The 23290-nt window shown below is 36.3% G+C and overlaps 1 protein-coding gene across 3 annotated transcripts in view; it reads right to left on the bottom strand.

The window, feature by feature from the left end:
* The window catches only part of USP24 (ubiquitin specific peptidase 24), a 148445-nt gene that overhangs the window by 84098 nt on the left and 41057 nt on the right, over positions 1 to 23290 (bottom strand). For all 3 annotated transcript variants that reach the window (XR_013401708.1, XM_015140361.3, XM_015140366.3), the window contains exons 4-16: positions 20610 to 20753; positions 19789 to 19911; positions 14838 to 14873; positions 14159 to 14224; positions 12911 to 12976; positions 10026 to 10100; positions 9311 to 9469; positions 7705 to 7819; positions 7400 to 7503; positions 5060 to 5167; positions 4763 to 4858; positions 4511 to 4672; positions 4262 to 4309 (exon numbers count right to left, since the gene is read on the bottom strand). Coding sequence is in view for 2 of the 3 variants with exons in the window: in XM_015140361.3 (XP_014995847.2) it covers positions 4262 to 4309; positions 4511 to 4672; positions 4763 to 4858; positions 5060 to 5167; positions 7400 to 7503; positions 7705 to 7819; positions 9311 to 9469; positions 10026 to 10100; positions 12911 to 12976; positions 14159 to 14224; positions 14838 to 14873; positions 19789 to 19911; positions 20610 to 20753 (1302 nt within the window). In the remaining variant the exon portion in view is untranslated. The remainder of the gene's footprint in view (positions 1 to 4261; positions 4310 to 4510; positions 4673 to 4762; positions 4859 to 5059; positions 5168 to 7399; positions 7504 to 7704; positions 7820 to 9310; positions 9470 to 10025; positions 10101 to 12910; positions 12977 to 14158; positions 14225 to 14837; positions 14874 to 19788; positions 19912 to 20609; positions 20754 to 23290) is intronic.

The following is a 23290-nucleotide window of genomic DNA, read 5'->3' as shown; positions in this document are numbered from 1 at the left end:
CTAAAGCATTTTCCAAAGCCAGGAGAAGTTGGCATGACAGACTTATACCCTGTGAAGGGCTGTACCACTCAACACTAAATATCTCTCTGTCCTAAGCTGCACCTTATTTCAAGAGAAGGTGTTTAACTTGTAGTGTACATAACTCAATCATGAAAAAAAGCAGCTTGAGTTTTACAAAATAGAACAAGCACACAAAACTCCATATTCATAACATGCCTCAAAATTATACAGCCAATCTTAAAGATTTCAGAGAGGTCCAAAGCATTACTACATACAATGCAAAGCAGTGTGCTCCCATGAAGCTGTTCATAATTGTTCAAAAAAAGGCTTAGGCTCAACCTCTCATTAAGAATCTAAACCAGGCCGGGCGCGGTGGCTCAAGCCTGTAATCCCAGCACTTTGGGAGGCCGAGACGGGCGGATCACGAGGTCAGGAGATCGAGACCATCCTGGCTAACACGGTGAAACCCCGTCTCTACTAAAAAATACAAAAAACTAGCCGGGCGAGGTGGCGGGCGCCTGTAGTCCCAGCTACTCGGGAGGCTGAGACAGGAGAATGGCGTAAACCCGGGAGGCGGAGCTTGCAGTGAGCTGAGATCGCGCCACTGCACTCCAGCCTGGGTGACAGAGCCAGACTCCGTCTCAAAAAAAAAAAAAAAAAAAAAAAAGAATCTAAACCAACGGTCCATAACTGCAAAATGGACAGTTTCTTTTTTTCTTCTTTGCAAGCTTATTAAATCTGAGATGCAGGCTGCAATCACTGGCATCTTGGAATCACAGAAATAAGGTATATATTAAAGGCCAACTACGTAGTGAGACCAGCTAGACTATTTCTTGCTACACGTTGCAAAATGACAGTAATAAAAACTGTAAGGTTCATATCCAAACAGATACCTTCCCAAAAGGATTACAAAATTGGGACATAAATATGAACTCTTCAACAATAAGCAAATATATTAAAAAGTATCATGATGGCCAATTAAGTCAATTATGGTAACACTATTCTTATTTAATATTGAAAATTATCCTTTGAAGGTAACTTGTTATACAATAAAATTCAAAGAAAAAGTCCATAAAATTAAAATTTAAGAATTATTCTAATATAGCCCTTTTAAAGTTTAGCAAACAGGAAAGATGTTATTTATTTCATCTTATCTATGACATGGTGACAAGTTATAAGAAAAATTTTAATTACTCTTCTCCAATTTCAACAAAGATATCTGATAATGTCACAGAGTGGAGGTTTCATAAGTAGGAGCTAATGGGATGTCTAAATTGGACTCAACATTAGATGAAGCCCTAGAGGTCAATTGGTTTAGCCTGCAAACCTATGCCTAAATTATATTTATTCATTTTTTATACAATGACTGACTTACTATTTCCAATGATGAGGAACTCACTACCTCAGAAGGGACTGAATTCTGTTTTCAGACTGTTCTCACATAAAAGTTCATTGATACTGAAACATGCTTCTGCATAACTTCTTAGGAGACATAAAAAGTAAGTTGAATGAAACTTCTCTATGACAATGCTCTAAGTATTTAAAGAAAGCTTTCATATTTTCTTGAGTTCTCTCTTCTCAAAGTTGAACATCCCCACTTCCTCTTCTGTCTTGTTTTTCCAGACCTACCCTTTTATCTAGGACCACAGCAAAAATTTTTGCTTGGGAGGACAATTTCTAAAAGTATTTCCTCCTGTACTAACCACATCATGTGAAAGTATCTGTACTGAGGACATTTTGCTACTTTTATTTTCGGTTATGTGTTTTGTTAAGTAGAGGCAACTCAGCTATGGCTAAGTGAGGCTTTTGGTGTCCTCATAGGGTGAAGGGGAGGAGGTAAGAGGAAGGAAACCAACATTTGCTAAAAGCCTGTCAGGCACTGTGGTAGGTGGCCTGAAGATAAACAACTTAAGGAATATGCAGATACAACTAATTGAGGAAAAATGAGTTTTGTTTTGTTTTTTTTTTTTTTGGTTTAGTAATTTGTTTTTGGATGAGTACATTTAAACTTTTTAATTGAAGAAAAAAAGAAGTGAAATAAGAGGGAAGGATTGGGGTAGACAGTGGAAGGTATAGAAGCAGCAAAGGAAAGAGGACCAAGGGAGCCAAGGGTACCCTGCAGAATCTATAGAAATAAAGTTAGGAAATCAAGGTCAGAATTTCTGAACACAACAGTGGAACTTGGGAATTTTAAAAATATCAAAAGCAGAGGGAAGGGGAATCAGTTGGGGGAATAAAGGTAGCTGTGGGCGGGAGGGAAGTAAGAAGTGGGTGATCTTGTCTTACCCTTTGCTTAGTTTCTGTGTAGCCTGGCAGGGAGACATAATCCCCAGTCAGCCCACCTTGCTGCCTGGCAGGAAAGGGCATAGCATAGAAAAACACCTTTAGTGGAAGTAAATAATTCACCCCCCTGCCTGGAGCCATATCCAGGGGGCTTTGATCTTCCCACTGCCCCCCTTCAGCAATGTGTACTTTGTAAAAGTCCATGAAAGCACTTAGTAAACTGAAAAGTGCTATATAAAAGGCAAGATATTATTGTTTAGAATGAAATAATGGTACACCAGAATTTCTTTACTGGGAGCAGTGGGGAAATAAAAAAGAAAGAATATTACTTTCAAGTCTCACTAAATAACTCCAAAAATTCTTTTACTTTTTGAGTTTTGTTATATAACAACAGACATAAATGAAATGACTGCAAAGAGAAGCAATAAAGATGCAGTGATGCAACTGACTAGAAAAGCTAAGTAATGCTTAGCTGTAACAAGGAAGGAATAATGGTCAGGAGGGATATTCTGGTTTCATAACGCCACTTCCCTGGAGGAGGGAAAAGTCCATTCAGCTTTGACCTTTTATATACAAAGAAACGTGTCTGTTGCTGAGAAGAAAAGACCATTTTTCTATGGATACCCTTTTCCTCTTACTATTACTATTGAAGGTTCTAAACATCTTCAATAACTATGGATGAATTGTAATCATAAGGAGAGGTTGCTAAATTATCTGAATCACTGAGCTAAGGAAACTGGGAAAATTCAAATTGTATCTGAGTGAAAAGAAAGCAATGTTGTTGAGTTAAAAGAAAAATTCCTCATAACCTGAGAATTACCAGCTCCAGTTTGCAAATACCTTTTAAAATCTCTAAAGCTGGGTTACATGTAGAAAATTCACTTGGTCACATTTCAGTGTCAGAAATACAAAACACAAAGTTCTTCAATGCCCCCAACTAAACTTTATGATCAAACACAACATAAGAAATAAAAGCCCATTGAGCTAAGAGTCTCTTAATATACCAATGAAAATTAGTTGGCGGTATCCAAGATCCTTTAAATAAATACTTAACAAAAGTCAAACAATGTGTTTTACCAATGAAATTATTAAGCCACTAGTTATTCTACCAAAACTTTTCTTATGTTAATAATAAAATGAAAATCAGAAAGTGGAAGCCTTCCCGGTGCAGGCTTTAAGTTTGGTCTGGGCATCCTGAGGGTCTAGGTGGAAGGACAACACTGCTCCAATTAGTGCTGCTGCAACAACAGCAGCACAGTCCACTGAGCTGGCCGCTGTGATCAGCCCTCTCAGAGGAGAGGCTTGAGGCGTAAGGACTGGAGAGCTGCAATCATTACCGCTCAATCTGCTAACCACCACCTCCAAGGAAAGTCCAGAAGTTCACAGTAACCTACAGTCCCAGTCCCTCTTATACAAGTCACTATCCAACCCTGCCTTCTAAAATCAAGCCCCAGCAACAGATACTCACTGAATGACTTTGCCTATAGAATTACTTTAGGAATATGTCTAAATGAAGAACCTGAAACACTACTATGTGCCATCGATGACTGAACCTCCTTCCTTTCTCTCTCTCATTCTATGACTGTTCCTCCATTTCTCCCTTATGGGAGAAAAACAAGCACAATATTTATTTAGAATCCACTGTACTTACTAAAATTGTGCATACTTTAGATTTAATTTTAAAAAGAAAAACTAAGTTGAAAATCTTCTTATATACTTTTCATAAAATTAGAAGATTTTAATTTTAATTTCAGAAAATTAACTCTTTGAATGTGACCCTAGATTTGTTTTCCCATTAGGAGTAACTCCCAAGCTTTTAATAAAGCATAAGTCATAAACAAATTTTTAGACATCAAATTTGAATATGAACATTAAGAAACATTAAAACATACTATTATTTTTAAATTGTGATGTAATTTATTAAAGGAAATTATTAAACTAGTATACCTTTTAGTTGGTTCCATTTGCAAATTCTTACCTTGAATCCATCCTTCTTGTTTTTTTCCAAACCTGACCATTCTCCAGGCTGAAAATTCATTTTAAGAGAAATATAAGTGACTTGGTAAAAGCAATACCTATAATTTCCCGATCTTGTACTTTAAGGTAAGAGCTTCCAGATACAGCATTTAGTTTAATTTACATAATAGGGGAGGAAAATTATTTGGCTCTAATTACTCAGGGAATACTGTTGCTTTAACAACAAAATCAGATAAAAGCTGAAACCAACCCTCTTAATATCTTCTATGCACTTGATGATGTAGCTCCTCTTGATTGCTTCTTTCACTGCATACGCATCACTAAGGATTGTCAGGTGCTCCTCCAAGGCCTGCTGAATAAGGTTACTGGGCAGGGTTGGAAGGTGAGCCAGTTCCCAGAGCACGTCTAATACCTACAATAATATTACATATAATCAGCCAGCCAATACGCAAATAGCTGCTTTGAGCATTTGTAGCTAGAAAAATCCATTTGATTCTCCTGCCTTTCCAGAAGTGGTCTCAAAGCGAGCTTCCCGGCCTATTCGTCCAATCAGGCTCAACAGCTTCTGTCTTACTCTATCACTCTCAGTCTCCCAGCTCTGTAGAATGGAAAAGACACAGGAATTGCTTCACGATCAAACTGGCAAAATATGCAGAAATTTTAAACTTGAGCTAAAAACAATAACGTAAGAAAAGTACACTTAAACACTGCTAATTGGTGGGGAGGAAGGGTATTCAGGACCACAAAAGAGCTTATTTTAAGAAAATTTAAAAGTAAGCATGTCTGACTGAACACATACCTTCTGAATGAGAACAAACAAATGATTAAGCTGATCTGAATTAAATTTCACAGCTGCTGCAGCAATAATAGTATGAATGTTCTCAATCACGGTAGATGATTGTCCTGACTGGAAAAGGAAACATTGGCAAAAAGTTAAGTCGTGGAACTTGGAACAACCTAAGTCTTCCCCCTAGCAATTTACAGAAGCACAAGCAAAAATATAACAAAGATAAATCGACTCTGGTCTAATCAGCATCCACTTGCATAATATTGGCAAGACTATATGAAGCAACATTATTAATCGTTATCAGCTGGCCTTATTTAAATTCCTAGCAGCATTAATTCTTTAAACCGACAATGGAAAAAAAAAACACACACACACACACACACACACAAGAATCAAGTTCTCAATCTGACATATTTCACTTCAAGAAAAGAACAAAATATTTTCAACTGCTAAAAGATTTAAACAGATTGAATTATAAAACAAATGTACTCACTTTCGGCATTTTATAAATGATACTGAAGGTTCCAATTGAGTGTATTACCTGCCTCATTTCTTATTTTACTCATAGATACTTTGTGATTTCAATTAATGTTTATTTATCCCATTGGCAGTAAGTCTTTGCTGCAGAGCTATAGACCCTATTGTCAACCTTAAGGTTTAAATTCACTTTATAACCTCAATTATGTCACTGTTATGCCTCACTGTTCATCGTGTGAGAGACTTGAAAGAGGACATTTTAAGATTCAATTTCTTAAGAATTTTCTCAATATATACTATGCACATAGAGTCATTCATTGAATGTAGCAGGAATATACAATATATAAATCATGGTCTCTAATCGTCAACCTAAATCTTCAACCTTACGTGGATTCAAAATTTATATTCGCAAAACAAAATTATATGAGTGTATTCCACCAAAGTCAAGACATGGGAAGTAATATCTTGGGACCCAGGACTGTTTTCTTTTACTCCTGGACCTGACTTTTTACAGTCGGCTCTGTAATGCTGGGCTGGGAGCCTGCCAACTACATTTCCCAAACTCCTCTGCCAGCCAACTTCCTATTATGTTCTGCCAATGAGAAGAAGCACTGGGAGATGAGTGGCAGGATGAAGTACGTCTGGCTTAGGCTCAGAGTGGATGCAGATGCTGGCTGTGGCAGCAAGGGACTCTGGAAACCTTGGTGGCAGTAGCACCTCTCTGACAGTTCCAGCACTTCAAGTAAAAGCGCCTCCAAGAGCAGCTTCATTTCTGTGAACTTAATACCCCTTCTTTCTTTTTGCTTCTCCAACATTCTCCTTTTTTGTTTCTCTACCTTACTTAGGAACACCTTTGTAAACAATCCCCTGTAATCAATTCCCTTTGTTTGATATACCTAGCACAATTTCTACTTCCTGACTAGATTCTGACTGATACAGTGACTAAGTTGATACAGTCAAAAAGTGCTGCAGGTTTTTCTCTGGCTTACCAACTAGATGAAGAATAATACCATTAATGAAATAGACTGGAGAATGACTAGGTTGGGAAATAATTAATTTGAGATGCCAACGCACTATGCATGGGAACGTGTGTTACATATTTAGATATATTACATTGGAGCTCCAAGAAGAGATCTGAATTAGAGATATAATTCATAGAGTCAATAGCATACAAATGCAGTCAAAGTCACAGGAGTGCCTGCAATTGACTTATGAATACAGTGAGAAAGGGGCTAAGAACTAAGGCTTGAAAAAACCAAATAAAGTCAAAGTAGAAGCGAATAAGTTAGTAAAGGGGACTCAAGGAGGAATGCCAGGAAAGTTAGGAAAACCAGTAAAATGGACTATGATCAAAGTGAAGAAAAGAGAAATTGAAGACTATGTTGGATTCTGTCACACCTCTTGACAGTCCCAGTAAGATGAGATCTACAAACTCATCTATCATCTTTATTTAATAGGGACTAAATGGGAAAAAATTATTAATGAAAATAATATAATGAAAAGAACACTACATTGATAAACAAAGACACATACCTATTCCTAGCTCTGTCACTAACTGCTATATAACCTTCTCATTTTTTAATCTAAAAAAAGGTAATTTTTAAAAATTTTTAAAATTTTAACATTTTAATTAAAAAAATTTTTTAATCTAAAAAATGAAAAGACCAGACTAGATCAGCAGTTTGAAACTTCTTGTGGCAAGTGGATTTATACATACAATCTTAATAAAAACCTGAAACTGTAAAGTGGGTTAGGTATAGCTGCTCTGTTTAAAGCAAGATAAAGATTCCGTTTCCCTGCTCACTCACCACCCTTCTCCCTCTCCTGTAGTTCAAAAACGTTAGGCAAAGGCAAAAATAATTCTGATCCACCTACCTGTATCTTCCAAATTTTAGTGAGCTCATCTAACGACAATTTACTACCCAAGAGTTCAATAATTCCCTTTATACGGTCACAATATTGTGCTTGGTCTATGTTGCCTAATTGAAGAAACATGAGAAAGTCAGATATAGTGAACACTGACTCTCTAAATACAATTCTATTAATTCAAAATAATAACTTGTTATAAGATCATTTAAAGGCTAATACAGTCAAAGCAACAATTTTGTATACTTTTTAATACAAAGATATACTATTTAAATTATGTTAGGTAATTTTTATTTTTTTTGAAAGCAACTTACCTTCTAGTGCAATTGACAGAACTGAGTTTTCAACTAGCCAATCTAATAATCTGTCCGTATCTATAGCATTCTTCACAGATTTGGATAAAGTGCTATCTTCTATTAGTTTGGTTACCTAAAAAGATAAGATTATTGTGACTGAGTCTAATATACATTATCAAATATTCATATGTATATAATTTTTACAATGTTACAATGTGCTTCGATAACTAGCCAAAATGTATCAAAGGCCAGTTATAAGAAGTTAACAGACTACCATTTGTGATGTCCCTTTAAAAAGAACATGGAGGGCCAGGCACGGTGGCTCACGCCTGTAATCCCAGCAATTTGGGAGGCCAAGGTGGGCGGATCACTTGAGGTCAGGAGTTTGAGACCAGCCTGGCCAACATGGAGAAACCCCATCTCTACTAAAAATACAAATAATTAGCTGGGCATAGTGGTGGGTGCCTGTAATCCCAAACACTCAGGAGGCTAAGGCAGGAGAATTGCTTGAACTTGTGAGGCGGAGGTTGCAGTGGTCCAAGATTGTGCCACTGAACTTCAGCCTGGGTGACACAGCACCATTCCATCTTAAAAAAAAAAAAGAAAAAAGGAACATGGAGTCATTCTTACAGCTCTCGTTCCCTGGACCACTGCTAATTGGCTCAGGGATGAACATCTAACCCATACCTCAACCAGGCACTTCCTCCAAATTTTATATGTGGAAAGTATACAGAAGTGTCAAGAAGACACTTCATATACAGAAAGTCAGTCCCTCTCTGGTGATGGGAACCACAGGATGTGAAACATGGGATCTATTCATTGTCTTGATCTCTACCATATGAAAAATGCCAAATGCAGGTAGAGAGGGAGCAAGGCCAACATACTATGAAAAGCAGGCACGAGACTTGGACAGAATCCTGACAGTGGTCAGGTTGCAAATTTTAGTTGTTCTGTTGCCCACATGTGCCCACCCTTTCTTGGTCTGGCTAGTAAACCCTTCATTCATGTGAAATAATCCAGTCTCTTTTCAATAAACTCCTCTTTTGGCCTAAAATGGTTCAAGATGAGTTTCTTTCACTGGTAGCCAAGAATCCTAACCAATACAAAACTGAAGGAAAAATAACTGAATTATAACTGAACTGCATTGGATCCATGTGTCACACACCAAAACCAACTGTGCTGTTTCTGTGGATATGATAGCAAGTTCAGAAAGCTACAGAAAATTATTTCCATCATTTTGCTTCGACCAACACTGTTGCAGTCATTTTGTTTTTGTCCCAACCCCAGTTAGAAGATTGAAGTAAACTTACATCTGAAATAAAACAAAATGAACTGTACCCTTAGAGCAAAAGTCTCAAACTGTACATTCTAAGGGATTATATTCTAGGAAATTTCACAAAAACACTACATATTTTAAATATTTCAGACATAAATTTTGAAAGTAACAGAGAAGATGTCTTTACTAACAATGATATACAACGTTTTATACAGAATCGTTACCTCTTTTTTATATGATTACAATAAATTATTCATATTTCCCAACATTTTTATAGTAATAAGCACACATTTTGGTAGAACTTAGTATCTGCGCATTAAGTCTTGTAGAAACAAATGCAAAACTTACTTCTTTGAGAGAATTCATCTTAGCACTGAAATGTGGTGATTTCAGCATGCGCAGTAGAATATCTAGTCGAAGGTCATCCACAATTGTCACTAGATCCGGTTGGAAGCGCATGCAAAGTAACTTAATGGCAGACAAGAGCTCAGGGATGCTAACTAATCTCTTTTATTGAATAAAAACAAAAAACAAAAAAGGAACTGTAAAAACATTTTGATCCCAATTCTTATAACACACACAAGAATACTGGGTAACAATGGTCTGGCAGTATCTGATATTTTACAAAGCCAATTAACTTCATTTTGCTTAGAAACAAAATAGCACATAGGTGAGCAGTAAAGGAAAGGGAATGGTCCTGTGAAAAATTTAGGCTAGACAAAATAAATCATGTTAAATTTAAATGGTAAAATTGCTTTAAACAACTCTGGGTAAGTTTTAACACTATTATTTTAAAGTTTCCTCTACGCCAACTGTGATACCATCAAAATCATGTTAGTAAAATTCTGAATGGTATAACTTACTCACTGTATTAACTCTATTGACTAAGGCAACAACAACCAATGGTGCTTCAGAAACAGTACTTTTTAATTAGGAAATGTAAAGTTAATTTGATGTGAATGCATGTGACCAGAATCCAAAGTGTATGAACGCTGCTAAGTCCTGGCTCTGCTTCTGTGAACTAACTGGCACTAGGGCGTATCTGGCTGGAGAGAGCGTTTACCTTGTCTTTGAGGTCTTTCTCTTCTACGCTCCGTACATCCTGGATTGTAGTAAGAATGACTGGGTCTAGCATGGGCTGTAGAAATAAAATGCTACAGTTATTAAGAACTCCCGAAGCTGTCCCAAAAGAAGAGAGAGAATACTTCTTCATCTACAATTCGCAAAGGAGAGGGTGCAATGAAAAGATAAAAATTTTCATATCAGAGCAGCTACTAACTAGCTAATACTGCCAAATAAACCCTTAACTGATTCTGCTTAATCTTAGGTGCCTCAGTTTCTTCAATATAAGTACAATTTCTGTCATTACCATCTTATAAAGGTAATTTTGAAGAGTGACTCAAGACACACAGTCTAACTTTTAAAACACTGTTTTTATAATAAATATTTTGTGTTTGATTTTTAAAAATGAATGTAAACACAGACCATGGAAAATATGCTGTCATATGAACGACTTTTGCTTATTGATGTGAATGAGGCCTATAGATGAGATTCATACAATACACTGCTCCAGAATGGTAACACAACCAGAAAACTAACTCTAAAGAGTATGTGAGAATGGTAAAGTATTAGCCATTAATACATCTAAATTACCACTTCCATCTAAGTAAGAAAATATTTAAAACTTAGCTGATGAAGAAAGAGATAAACAATATTTGGCTGTCAAAGCCAAGAATACATTAGCAATGAGCTAAAATGACATCAGGCATTTATCCAGATAGAATTTCTTCATTTACACTTAATGCCAATTGTATAGGAAGGAGAGAGAGCTGTTATGGTTAAGAGAGTCATAGTGTTCTTTTCAGCATGTGCTGTTTAATCCTTACTGCAACTCTTGAGATAGCTATTACTATTATGGCCATTCTAAAAATTAGGAAATTGAGGCACACAAGTTAAATAAGAGTCTTCTGAAGTCATACAAGTAGCAAGTGGTAGAGACAACTGTTATGTAAGTAACATGTACTGTATGAATTTATTGCTGAAATTTAATTTTGGATGGTTTGATATAATTAAAATAAAGATGAAGTCAGATGTGCTTGGTTGGGAATTCATACACTTCTTGTTCTTTTTAAAGTACACTCTGTTTATATATTAAATCTGGAATTTCTAAAGACCTTAATGTTAGCAGCTGGGGTATTTATGCTAAATTCCCTTCCAGAGAGCAAGGCATGAGTAAAGAGCATGTGTTTAAAACCCAATCCTGACCCTGATTATTAAATTATTAATGTTTATTATTAAAATATTAAAAAGTCCAATCACTTTGTCTCTTTATGTCTTCATGTTTCAACTATGAAATTAATGATTATATTTATATGCTTAATAAACTGAAGGAATATTAGCTGTTTCTAAAGAGCTTAATATACAGAATGGAAAAATACATAAACAGCCATCCTATTTCACCTAAAACTCTTGCAGGATTACCTTGACATCTAAAGAAAGCATTTAACATTTAGAAATAACAGAGATTGGCCAGGCATGGTGGCTCACGCCCGTAATCCTGGCACTTTGGGGAGGCCAAGGAGGGTGGATCACAAGGTCAGGAGTTTGAAACCAGCCTGGCCAGTACAGTGAAACCCTGTCTCTACTAAAAATACAAAAATTAGCCGGGCATGGTGGCACATGCATGTAGTCCCAGCTACTCGGGAGGTTGAGGCAGGAGAATCGCTAGAACCGGGGAGGTGGAGGTTGCAGTGAGCCGAGATCACACCACTGCACTCCAGCCTGGGCGACAGAGCGAGACTCTGTCTTTAAAAAAAAAAAAAAAAAAAAAAGGCCGGGCGCGGTGGCTCAAGCCTGTAATCCCAGCACTTTGGGAGGCCGAGGCGGGCGAATCACAAGGTCAGGAGATCGAGACCATCCTGGCTAACACGGTGAAACCTCGTCTCTACTAAAAATACAAAAAACTAGCCGGGCGAGGTGGCGGGCGCCTGTAGTCCCAGCTACTCAGGAGGCTGAGGCAGGAGAATGGCGTAAACCCAGGAGGCGGAGCTTGCAGTGAGCCGAGATCGCGCCACTGCACTCCAGCCTGGGGGACAGAGCAAGACTCCTTCTCAAAAAAAAAAAAAGAAAAAGAAAAAGAAAAAAGAAATAACAGAAATTTCCAGAACCTACTAAAAAAAAATCCTATCTCCCTTATTAAAGCAGCCCTAAGTAAATGTGATGTTGGAAAGAAGGAACAGTGCATTTAAAAACACTGCTCCAGAAGGACACCATGCTTTCAAAACCATTTACGGTGATTTTGTAAAAGCTCTATAAAAGTTTAGGGTGCATAGACTTATTTATAAAAATAAATAAATAAATAGAAGTATTTCAACGTGACATTTTGCTCGGTAAAACTTGTTAATTGAAATGAAGGAAACAAGGTAGTAGAATAGGCTTTTAGCATTAGGAAAACTGAACACTCGCAGCTTTGACTGTTCTATGACCTGCTGACTTACAATCCTAGAGAGGCAGGAAATCAGACAAGATGTGCTGTTAAGCTGATATTCAGAAGTGAGCGACTGAGCCAGTAAGTGAGCCTAGCTGATTTAATACATACATACTAATCTGATTCAATACATAATGGCATTAAATCCTTAAATAATCCTGTGAAGCAAATAAGGATATGCTGCCTACTTTACAGATAATAAAATGAAAAATAAATAAAAGTTGTATTTTATAAAATGATAAACTGAAAAGGTAAATAGCCTTCTCAAATGTTAGGTCTCCTATACTTCAAATTATTCAATAATTTTTATTATCTGATGGCATTTTTATTAAAAGGACAGCTAATGTGAAAAAAGGAGTTACTCTGGATTAAAGACCATTCTGAATAACCTGATAAAAAGAAGTTATTACAGTTTGCACGTCTTCAATCATAAGAAGTAACGTGAAATGGTTTAATCTTACCTGTACCACGGAGGAATTGAGGTACTCTGCACACACTCCCAAGGGTTGAATCAGTGCTGAGACAGCCTGGAAAAAGACAGTGAAGATTAGAAATACATTTGAGAAGATTTTTTTCCTGTCAAAATTAAACAAATCTCTTTTCATATATCAGAAAAAAAGTTTGAATAGTGATTTGATCAAGTCATGAATAAGACTAGAGAAACTAAACTCCTGGATAGAAAGAATTGATATAAAGATGTCAGTCCAATAAAGTCATTTCCAACATACTTGATCTATTCAATGGGGATCACAAGGACAGTTCAACAACCTAATTAACTTCCAGGGAAGCAAGAGGAGGCTTCTGCATCAGTGTCTCTGATCTGGCAGACATCTGATCTTTAGGATAAACACTAGGTCGCAAGGAAGAGTCAATACAGTACTACACCATCAGTCTCTCTCCTTGACCATTGCTATTTCCTTCACCCAGAGAGGGACCAATAGGAATCGATTAGTCATGGTTTCACAGAAATAACTGCAACTGTAAGCACAATCTGTAACACTTGGGTATGTTATTTTAACACATTATTTTCTGTATTTATCAAATTACAGCAGATAGCGCAGTGTCTTATTTATGCCAAGTACGTAATAGTTTTTAATTGAATTATTATTAATTATAGAAAAGAATAAAGTGCTCTCAGCAACAAACAGGTCAACAGTATCTGAAAATTAAAGATTAGTTATTCCCCTTACTATGAGGTTATGTTTTGAGAAAATGAAGTTGATACAAACACTGCACCTGATAATTCTAAGCTCCCATGTTACAGCCATTTGTTATCTAAAAGTTTTTGTAACACCAAAAAGCTTACTAAACAACTCTGTTAAAGTATTTTTATTTGTGCCTGAGTCTATGAAGTAAATTCTGATTTTATACAATCATTTAACTGAGCCATAAAATTGTTATGCATATATATACTTGCCATATATAGCAACCAACTTTAAACAGCAAGATAATTTCATGTAACCATTACAAGTTAAGAGAAAAACTCCATAGGTAAAGAAAAAATAGTGAGGAAAAAAACTCTACATGGCAATTTGATTATAATTAGGAGTAAACATTTCTTTGGTTATCAGGACTGTGGAATCTGCTCCTCTAAAGATGAAAACCTTGAATTTGACATTTAACTTGGCATGTCCAGACCGTGCCCTCTGGCTGTATACCAACGCAAATGAAATGCTCCCACACTGGGCACAGACAGTGGTTTAACTTACCCCAAGTTCTATATCTTCTGAATGGAGCTTGGCTTGGATTGCTGCAAATCCACCTAATTCTCCAAACTGAGAAGAAAAAAGGCACACATTAATTTAGTTTATTTTTCCCTTTAATTGTTTTATTTTGAAAAATTTATTCGGCACATAGTAGGTGTGTATGTTTATGGGGCACACGAGATGTTTTGATATAGGCATGCGATGTGAAATAAGCACATCATGGAGAACAGGGTATCCATCCCCTCAAGCGTTTATCCTTTGAGTTACAAACAATCCAATTACATTCTTTATTTTAAAATACACAATTAAGTAATTATTGACTGCAGTCATCGTATTATACTACACAAATTAATTTTAAAATGTTTTATATTAATAATTTAAGCAAGGAACTAAAGCTAACATTCGACTTTATCACTGTGCTCTGTAACATTGGTCTTGAGAGAAGCCTTGCATCGATCCTTCTACTGCTCCTGTGGCATACTGCAGATAGTACTAAGTCCAAAAGCTGATGTTTACCTGCTAATATTGTACATACAAAAAAGGGAAGAAAATATGAAATCCACTCCTTAAAGCATTTTTATTATTCTCTGCAGCTGCCATTTGCTTTACATACCAAACTCTAGGACATCTCATTAGAAAACTGAAAATATACCACATGACAATATTAACAAAAGTCATATACCTTATTTACCAAATCCACAACCCATCCATGAGGCTCCTATGAGAAAAGAAAAAAAAAAATTGAGATGGCAATATAAAAGTTTCCCCATTAACCCTTACATTTCTTTTATCCTAAGTGAAAAGTTAGAGGAAAAATCATAAAAGTTTGGAAACTATTTTCAAAGTTTTTTCCCAAATGCTTCCTAATATGTCTTTAACATTACTGTACATAATTTTGGGAGTCTGTAAGTCTGTATTTTGATGGAATTGCCACAATGTGGAACATCTATGCATTTTTGGATAGCTGAGATCAGTTGTTTCAGCTCTCCAACATACAGAATAACTTGAGTTAAATTCTTTAAAAAAGTTTTATTTTAGAAATTAAAACTTAATTATTAACATAAAAAGTAGTAAATCAGCAGCGATTAAAAGTTTTAGTCCCAGTTAGATCATTAATTAATGCTCTTAAGCAAGCTCTATTTTCTCCTCCTTTTCTTCTTTTCTTTTTTGAGCATTCACTGTTCTAGGGACTAGACACAGAACAGTGACTACGAAGAGATGTTGTACCTGCTTTTACGAAGCTCATTCTAGCAGAGTCAACAAAACCAAGTAGAGTATCATATACAGAAGATAATTCAGATTGTGCTAAGTCCCATGAAAGGAAAAACAAAAAGGCCTCAAAAGAAAAACAGGAGCTTCCTCTACTTGGGGTGGTGGTCATGAAAGACTTCTCTGAATACATAATCTTTAAACGATGAGACAGATGTAGCTGTTTAAAGAACAATCCAGGCAGTGAGGCTAAAATGGTAAAGGTCCTGATTGGGGATGGCAGAAAAGAGTCTGCTGTGTTTAAAAACTCTCCCAGCTGCGACATGATGAGCCAGGAGTGGCAGAGATGAGGTTATACAGAGAGGCAAAGAATGTAGATCATGGAGACACTTACAGACCATGATTAGAAAGAAAGCAACAGAAGCGTTTTCAGCAAAAGAGTGTTTTATATTTTAAGGTCATTCTTGCAGTTCTGTGGAGAATGGAATGGAATGGATGAATGGGAGAATGAGACATAGTCAGACACAACCAGTTAGAAGGCCAGTGCAGTGTCTAGGTAGTTCACAGACTAATGGAGAAGGAAGGCAGCAGAAGCCGGAGAGAGAGGTCAAATGGAGACATATTAGAGATTAAATCAAAGGACTTGTTTATGGTTTGGTTATTCTTTATTCAAGGAATGAATCCTGGCCGACTCCCATGTTTCTGGCTTGAGCATCTAGATAGATGATGTTATTTACTAAAAAGGAGAATAAAGGCCGGAGAGGCAAAATGAAATTCCATTTCAGACACACTAAGTTTGAGAACTCTGTATGGCAACCAAAAGGAGATAACTGACTCTTCAAGTCTGGTATACTCAAGAGAAGAGGTTTGGGCCACAGAAATATAAATTGGAGACCCGTCGGCAGAAATATGACATTTAAATTCATTAGAGAAAGTATAGTGAATAAAGAGAGGAAGCACTGAAGAAAACTGGATAGAGGTGAAGGAGTCAACAGAGGAAACATGGCTTGGGGGCAAGCAGAAACACAAGGCACTGTAGATCCTGAAAGCCAAGCAAGAAACATCTCCAAGAAGAGAACAACTGGGACCAGTGCTGTTGATGGGGTCAAGGGACATTTCTTTCCAATCTGGAAACATGGAGAGGTGTTGGTGCCTTAATGAGAATGATTTCAGTAGATGGTGGACGAAGGCAGAATGGAATGCCCTGAAAATTTAGTAGACTTCTATCTAGGTATCCTAAATGGCTCTCCAACTAAAAATAATACTACTGGATAAAAACATACAATATTTTAAAACATACAGCTGAGTTGACAAAAAAAGAAAAGAAAAAAGCTCAGAAGCTTAAAACAAAGAGAAAGCAGGAATCCTGTGAGGCAGGCAGGAAGGCTCTGAAGCCAGCTTCACCCACAGGCAAGTGCAGAGCCCTGGTGACCATGAGCTTCCATTTGCAGGAGAAAAAGGACACCAATCCCAGGTGGTACAGGGTGACTCAGAGGGTACTGTAACATAAAGCTGGAACTAAAGGGCTACATCCTTGGTGTCAGATGAATTGATATAGATTTACCTGTGGAAAGAGAAAATAAGGACACCTAAAAAGAGAAAAAAAATTCTCCAAGAATTCATAACCACAGAATTGCCCTTATATGGCTTTACTGCTCAAATTCACACTGACGTTATGGTCTCAAAAACCCTAAGCTGATAATTTATTCTAAAATGGTCACAAAATGTAGTGCTTCCAGGCACCCAGAAGAAGTAAAAGTAAATCCTTTTTGGAAGAAAGAACTTTCAACTTAGGCCTCAAACTGCCCACTCCTAGATTAAATGCGAAGAAACATGAGTTCATAGAAAAATGAACAAACAAATAAGTATAAGTACATTTCTACACACCTACATACATACACAAAGCAAGTGAGTAAAGTAGGTATCAGACACAGAATATAAAGTATTAAACAAATTAGGGATTGAAAATATGAGTTAAGAACATGAGACAATACAAAATTAAACGGAGTCAAAAACAAACAAACAAAATTTATATAAATGAAAAATTCAGTAACTGAAATTAAAGACTTAAATAAACAAGTTAAACAGCAGATTAGATACAAATAAAAAAAAATCAGCGAACTGTACTGCTATAGATCTGGAAAAAAGCACAATTGCAACACAAGGAGATAAAAAGATGGAAAATGTGAAAAGGAGTTAAGGGACATGGAGGACAGAATGAGTCAGTCTAACATGTATCCAATCAAGTTTCAGAAGAAGAGAGACTAATGGGGAAGAGGGAACATTTTAAAAGATAAAGGCTGAGAAATTTCCAGAATTGACGTAGACATTAACCCTAGATTCAGAAGCCCAATGAATCTGAAGCAAAATAAATAAAAAGAATACCATGGTTAATCACACTAGAGTCAAATTTACAAACATCAAAGAGAAAGAAAAGATTTCAAAATACAGCCATGGAGGAAAGGCAGAATTCTAATAAAAAAACCACAGTCAGATCAATAGCCAACTTCTCCACAGCAATAATCAAAGCCACAAGACAGTGAAATGGCATTTTAATGTTCTGAGAGAAAAGAAATATCATCTAGACTTTTGAACCCAGTGAAAATACACACTTCAAGGAATGGGAAATAAAGTTCAGGTCATCAAAAATCAAGACTTATCCACAAACAGAACCTTACTAAAGGATTGTTTATAGAATGCACTATCGACTTTACTGGGTAAAAAATGACAGGAGGGGACTAGGACAATGCACAAGTAAGATAAAGAGGTAATGAATCATTTAAGAGGGGAGCGAGCACATGCAACGTTATAAGGTCTTTATGTACTGCTCAAGGAGGAGAAAGATACTAGTGAAATTTAGATTTTGTTTATTAAGTTAAAATTTTAGGATAACCACTGAAAGAAAACTGAGAGGGAGGACATGGAATCTTCAGGTCTGGTTGGGAAGGGGAGCAGAGGACCATGCTGAAACTACAGAGGGGTATGATATTAAAGGCAGAATATTTAAAGATGGGAAATACTAGATCATGTTGCATAAAAGGGTAACAATCCCAAAAATGAGGGAAAGATCGAGGATACCAAAGAAATAATAGAAAGCTAAAGGAGGAATATGCTGGAGAAGGCAAGAGGAGAGGGGATCCAGAGGAGAGAGAATTCCTCTGTGGTAATGAGATGAAACACAAAGACTGCACCTTTCTGGGTCTCAGCAGATGCATACGTAAAGTGAAAAAAGAGAATGAACATCTGCTGAGCACTCACTACAGTGAACCACCATGTTCATTATTTCTATGTATGTTTGTCACTTGATCTTCACAACGCATATGAAGAGAAGAGTTTAGCATTTGGGGAGGCAGTACTGCATATGGTTAAAGAACATAGACTAGCTGCCTGCATGGGTTCTCCCTGTAACTAGGTATGCGGACTTGGGCAAGTACTTCACTTCTGTCTATTTCAGTTCTCACCTATGAAATGGGGGTAAAAATAGTACCCAACTCAAAGAGCCGCTGTGAGGATTAAATTCCAAAGTACATATTCACTGCCCTTGCCGCTCAACTTTTTCCTCCTCTCTGGGGAACTGTCTGACTCCCCAAGGTGGCAATAACTACTCCTTCCCCTGGATTCTATGCACAGTACATATTATTATAATTCCACCTACTGTTCATCATGCTGTCATTTTTTTGTTTTCATATTTCCTCCACTATGCTACAAGCTAGTAATGACATCTTATTACTCTTTAGAAGACAGGACTGTATACTTATGTTTAACATCTCAAACTTAGAATAATGCCAGACATATAGTAAATGTTAAATAAATGATTGTTGACCTAAACCTCTGCTTCCACTAAGGCAATTAACAAGTTTTCTATTGATTAAACTCAACTTCTTTCAACTGTTTCTGAAACCAAACAGTGTTTTAACCAGAGGATTGCTTAGATTATGTACTTCTTGTGAGTATACTCTTACTGGCAGACTGTAGTCTTTTGATATACAATATATTGTTTCCAGGCCTGAAAAAGCAAGTTTTAATGCGTATGAAGTTCAAAAGAAAATTATATATGAGATTAACTACTAGATTATTTTTTCTAGGTACAATTAATCATTTTAAATGTTCTAGTCTCTCAACTCTCTCTAAGAAACTGGAACACCAATTAAACTGGGGTTCTGATAATCCAATATATGACACTAAAGACATTTCTCATTTTACTAAACATCATTTCAAACCTATAAAATTCTTCATGATATTAGTTAACAGCTACGGAAAAATTATGCACTATCTGAAAAAAAAAATTTTATGAGCCAGATGGGATATTTGTCATTTTTCAGATTGTTTTAATCCTCCCATGTAAATTGTCTTTTTTACAGCACAGAAAAATCTTCTTTTTCAACACATTTTTCTATAAAAAGATGAAACTAAACTATGTTTACCTTTTGGAAAGTGGATACAGGTGAAACAGCAAACATATTTCCCTCTCCAAACACTTCTGCCCAATTCCTTTGAGACACTTTCATTCTGTTCTTAAAATGGTATTCATTATCAGGATTGAAAGCCTAGATTCAAAGAGAACAGAGAAACATTATTATCTATTTCTATAGCAACACATATTAGCATTAGAAAAGAAGATAAAAATATAGCCTTGGACTCCCCTCATTAATGGAATCTTTCAAGAATACACCGAAAGCATATGCCTTAGCTAGAGCAGAGGCGCTAAGAATTAATGTGCTATTCTCCTGTCCTGTTCAGTGTTCACTGTGAAGGAAGAGGAGGAGGTAACAGGATGAGAGGTCTGACTCAAGGCAGTGTGATGCCAATGCCCCAGGTGTGCTAGGGCTACTGGGGATGAGATGAGCAACAGAGGCACTGAAGGCAGAAGTCAGGAGAGGAAAATATGCAGGTCCCTTCTTCATGCAGCTACTGTTACCTGTTGGGGGAAAAGGCCAGAAACCAAACTACATCTATATGAACACTCCATATAAAAGTACTTAAGACATGAATAATCAGGGAGAGGTAAGAGAAAGGCATTTAATCATTCTATAAGTTGAAAAACCCATTAAAATTAGAAAAGTACTTCTTTCAAACTGAGAACACAAGATGGTTGCTCTGCTTTTAAAATAAAGACAAAGGATCCTAACAGCTAATATCCTTAATGACAAAATCATTATCACTCATTATTAATTACAAGTCAGAGAACAGCAAGTATTTTAAACAAAATCAAAATATAAAGTACTTAATTTTAGAGATACTATACCATTGTAAGCACACCCAGGAGACCAATGGGAATTGGATCTTGTTTTATTCTCTCTGCAACCAGTTCTATTAGCAGCATCAACATGTTGTAAATTCCTTCATGAATTTCAGTACCCCACTTGTGAACAGCACTTGATGTCAGGAGCTATAAAAACATACAGGGCAGTCTAGAGTCTAACTTGAAAAAAGAAAATAAATCTACAGTTTATCAGGTCCATCTCAAATAACTGAGAGATTATGATGAAAATACTTTTTTATGCATATGATTGGCTTTTAAAAGACCCACAGCTGTAGTTCATCTACTTGCCCATTTATTTCAAAGTCAATACAGAGTTTTGCTTTTGAATTTTAATTCTCTTGCATTAAAGCACTTGGTTTAAAATAAAAATTTTATTTGGTTCTCTACTTTTCATAATTACAAGGGGAGGTCACGTGGTACAGAGCAAGGTAAAAATCTGAGATCAATTCCAGTATTACTGTTTTCTAGCTGTGTGGCCTCGAACAAATTTACCTGAGTTCTCAAAGGTTCAGTTCTCTCAACTCTAAAGAGGCCTAACTCCCACCCACTTCACACAAATGCTATGAGGATTAAAAGGTATAACAAACATGAAACATTTTACAAATGGTAAGGCATTATTAATATATCTTGATGGCTGGCTATCCATATTAATATTTCCAGAACCTAAGAAATGAATGCTGTATTGCATGGATTCTACCATACATATCCTTTTAACATTTTTTAACATCTCAGAAATAGGATAATTTTTTTCTACCTGTTGATTAGATGACAGCAGGACTCAGAATGTGAAAAAAGAAGTTTTAGAAATATCGTAACAGTTTATTTGGCTTACATTTTCCTTTTTGGCATGTACAAAATAATATTTAATTTTTTAACTGTTTAAGCAAATCTAAAATAGCTCTAAGTTTTAAGACATTAAACTGTTTACTTTGTAGCTATGTTTCTTAAACATAAACATCAAATATAAAACAATGGTACAAATCTTATAATTAGATACCTTCTTAGATTCCTTAAAAAGCAGAGAAATTGGATGCCCCTAATTCTCAGTCTTCTGGTCTTTGGGGAAGTGTAGAACAAATGCCAGAACAAGAAATGAAAAAGCAAAGGATTTCACTTAAATTGGTATGGTGGTTTCATGTTTTTGTAAGATTTTTCAAAGGTAAAATACTATGTAACAAAAATTTCATCTTGGCCTTACTGAGAATCTCTTTAAAAAGAGTAGGCTGGAAGAGCCCAAACTGTAATAGCTGCAGAGAAAAACCTCAGTTCCAGATTTTCTAAATACTAATTAGCCACACTATTTGCTCAAATTAGCAAAAGTCATAAGACTGATTTTATGTAAACCAATGAGTTACTATTTTTTGCAGATTTTTTTTTTTGCCTGACTACATATTCCTCCTATAGTTAAAAAATAAATAATAAAGCAAAACAAAGCAGAGATTACCAATTAAAAAGCTTCAAGTGACTACAAAATGAAAATGTATGTGGATTAAGCAGCAATCCCTCTGGCGCCATTCCATTTGTTCATTTTTCACTTTGAAAATGCAATTCTGCCTACATTCTGGAAGAGACAGGGAAAGGGAGGCAGTACTTTGTGGAGAAGATGCACATACTAATAACCATGCACTATGGCCACACCTGAATTATCTTCTCTGCCTGAATATGCTAGTAAAAAATCCAGGCTAGCCTGAAGGTAAAAGGTGAAGAAGGTGGAAATGACAACAAAGCTCCTTTGGGCACCTTATTCATGTAATCACCTATCATTCACACCCTCACTTCTAAAAGAAAGCCTGCGGCAGCTCGTGAGAAAAGCCTGGGGAATTGGGGAGAGGGATGGTCACCCAACCAGGAAACACAGCTAGGGAAGTAGTACCAATTATATCAGATCCTACTGAGTTTTCTGGCAGACAAGCCTAAAGGTACACAGAACTCCAGCTCTTCTGATGTAATAAAAGAAAGTATGCCTAATTGACGGGGAGGAGAACCTTTTTAATAGCTCTAAAGTGCAAGAGAATTTAATATTTTTACCTTAACAGAACTGAATAACATAAGGCAGGCTACCTTTGTACTCATAGTTTTACAGAAAAACGACCAACCATGTGACCATTTATTACACTGCTACTAACAGCTGAAGGCCTGAGACAAAACAGTTTTCTGAAGTATCTCTGTATAGAGTTAGAGTATTATATTCCAAATATGCAACTTGCTGGTGAATGGACTGGATACAGGGATTTCTGGATCTGGAGATCCTCAACCTTGAATAAGCCCTTTTTCCACAACTCTGAATATACTTTTCCTTTTAAGTTTATGTATCCACTGTGATATGTGTCACAATATGTTACAATATAACAATTTTGCTATTTCTAATTTTTTTAAATTTTGTAGAGACAGGGGTCTCACTATGTTGCCCAGGCTGGTCTTAAACTCCTGACCTCAAAATGTCCTCCCACTTTTGGCCTCCCAAAGTGCTGGGATTATAGTGTGAAGCACTTGGACTAGCCAATTTTGGATTTTTAAAAAGCTGCTATAATTCTTAAAAGCTTAAAATTATTTTAAACTACAAACTGATAGATGACCTAATCTAAAATGAAGGTAAATCTTGATTTCATATAATCTTTGCCCAAATGGCAATTTGAAAAGATTTCTCCAATTTTTTAAAAAAT

The sequence above is a fragment of the Macaca mulatta genome, chromosome 1, assembly GCF_049350105.2.
Source record: "Macaca mulatta isolate MMU2019108-1 chromosome 1, T2T-MMU8v2.0, whole genome shotgun sequence".
In the NCBI taxonomy this organism is placed as follows: domain Eukaryota; kingdom Metazoa; phylum Chordata; class Mammalia; order Primates; family Cercopithecidae; genus Macaca; species Macaca mulatta.
This window is presented reverse-complemented; position numbering and strand designations above follow the sequence as displayed.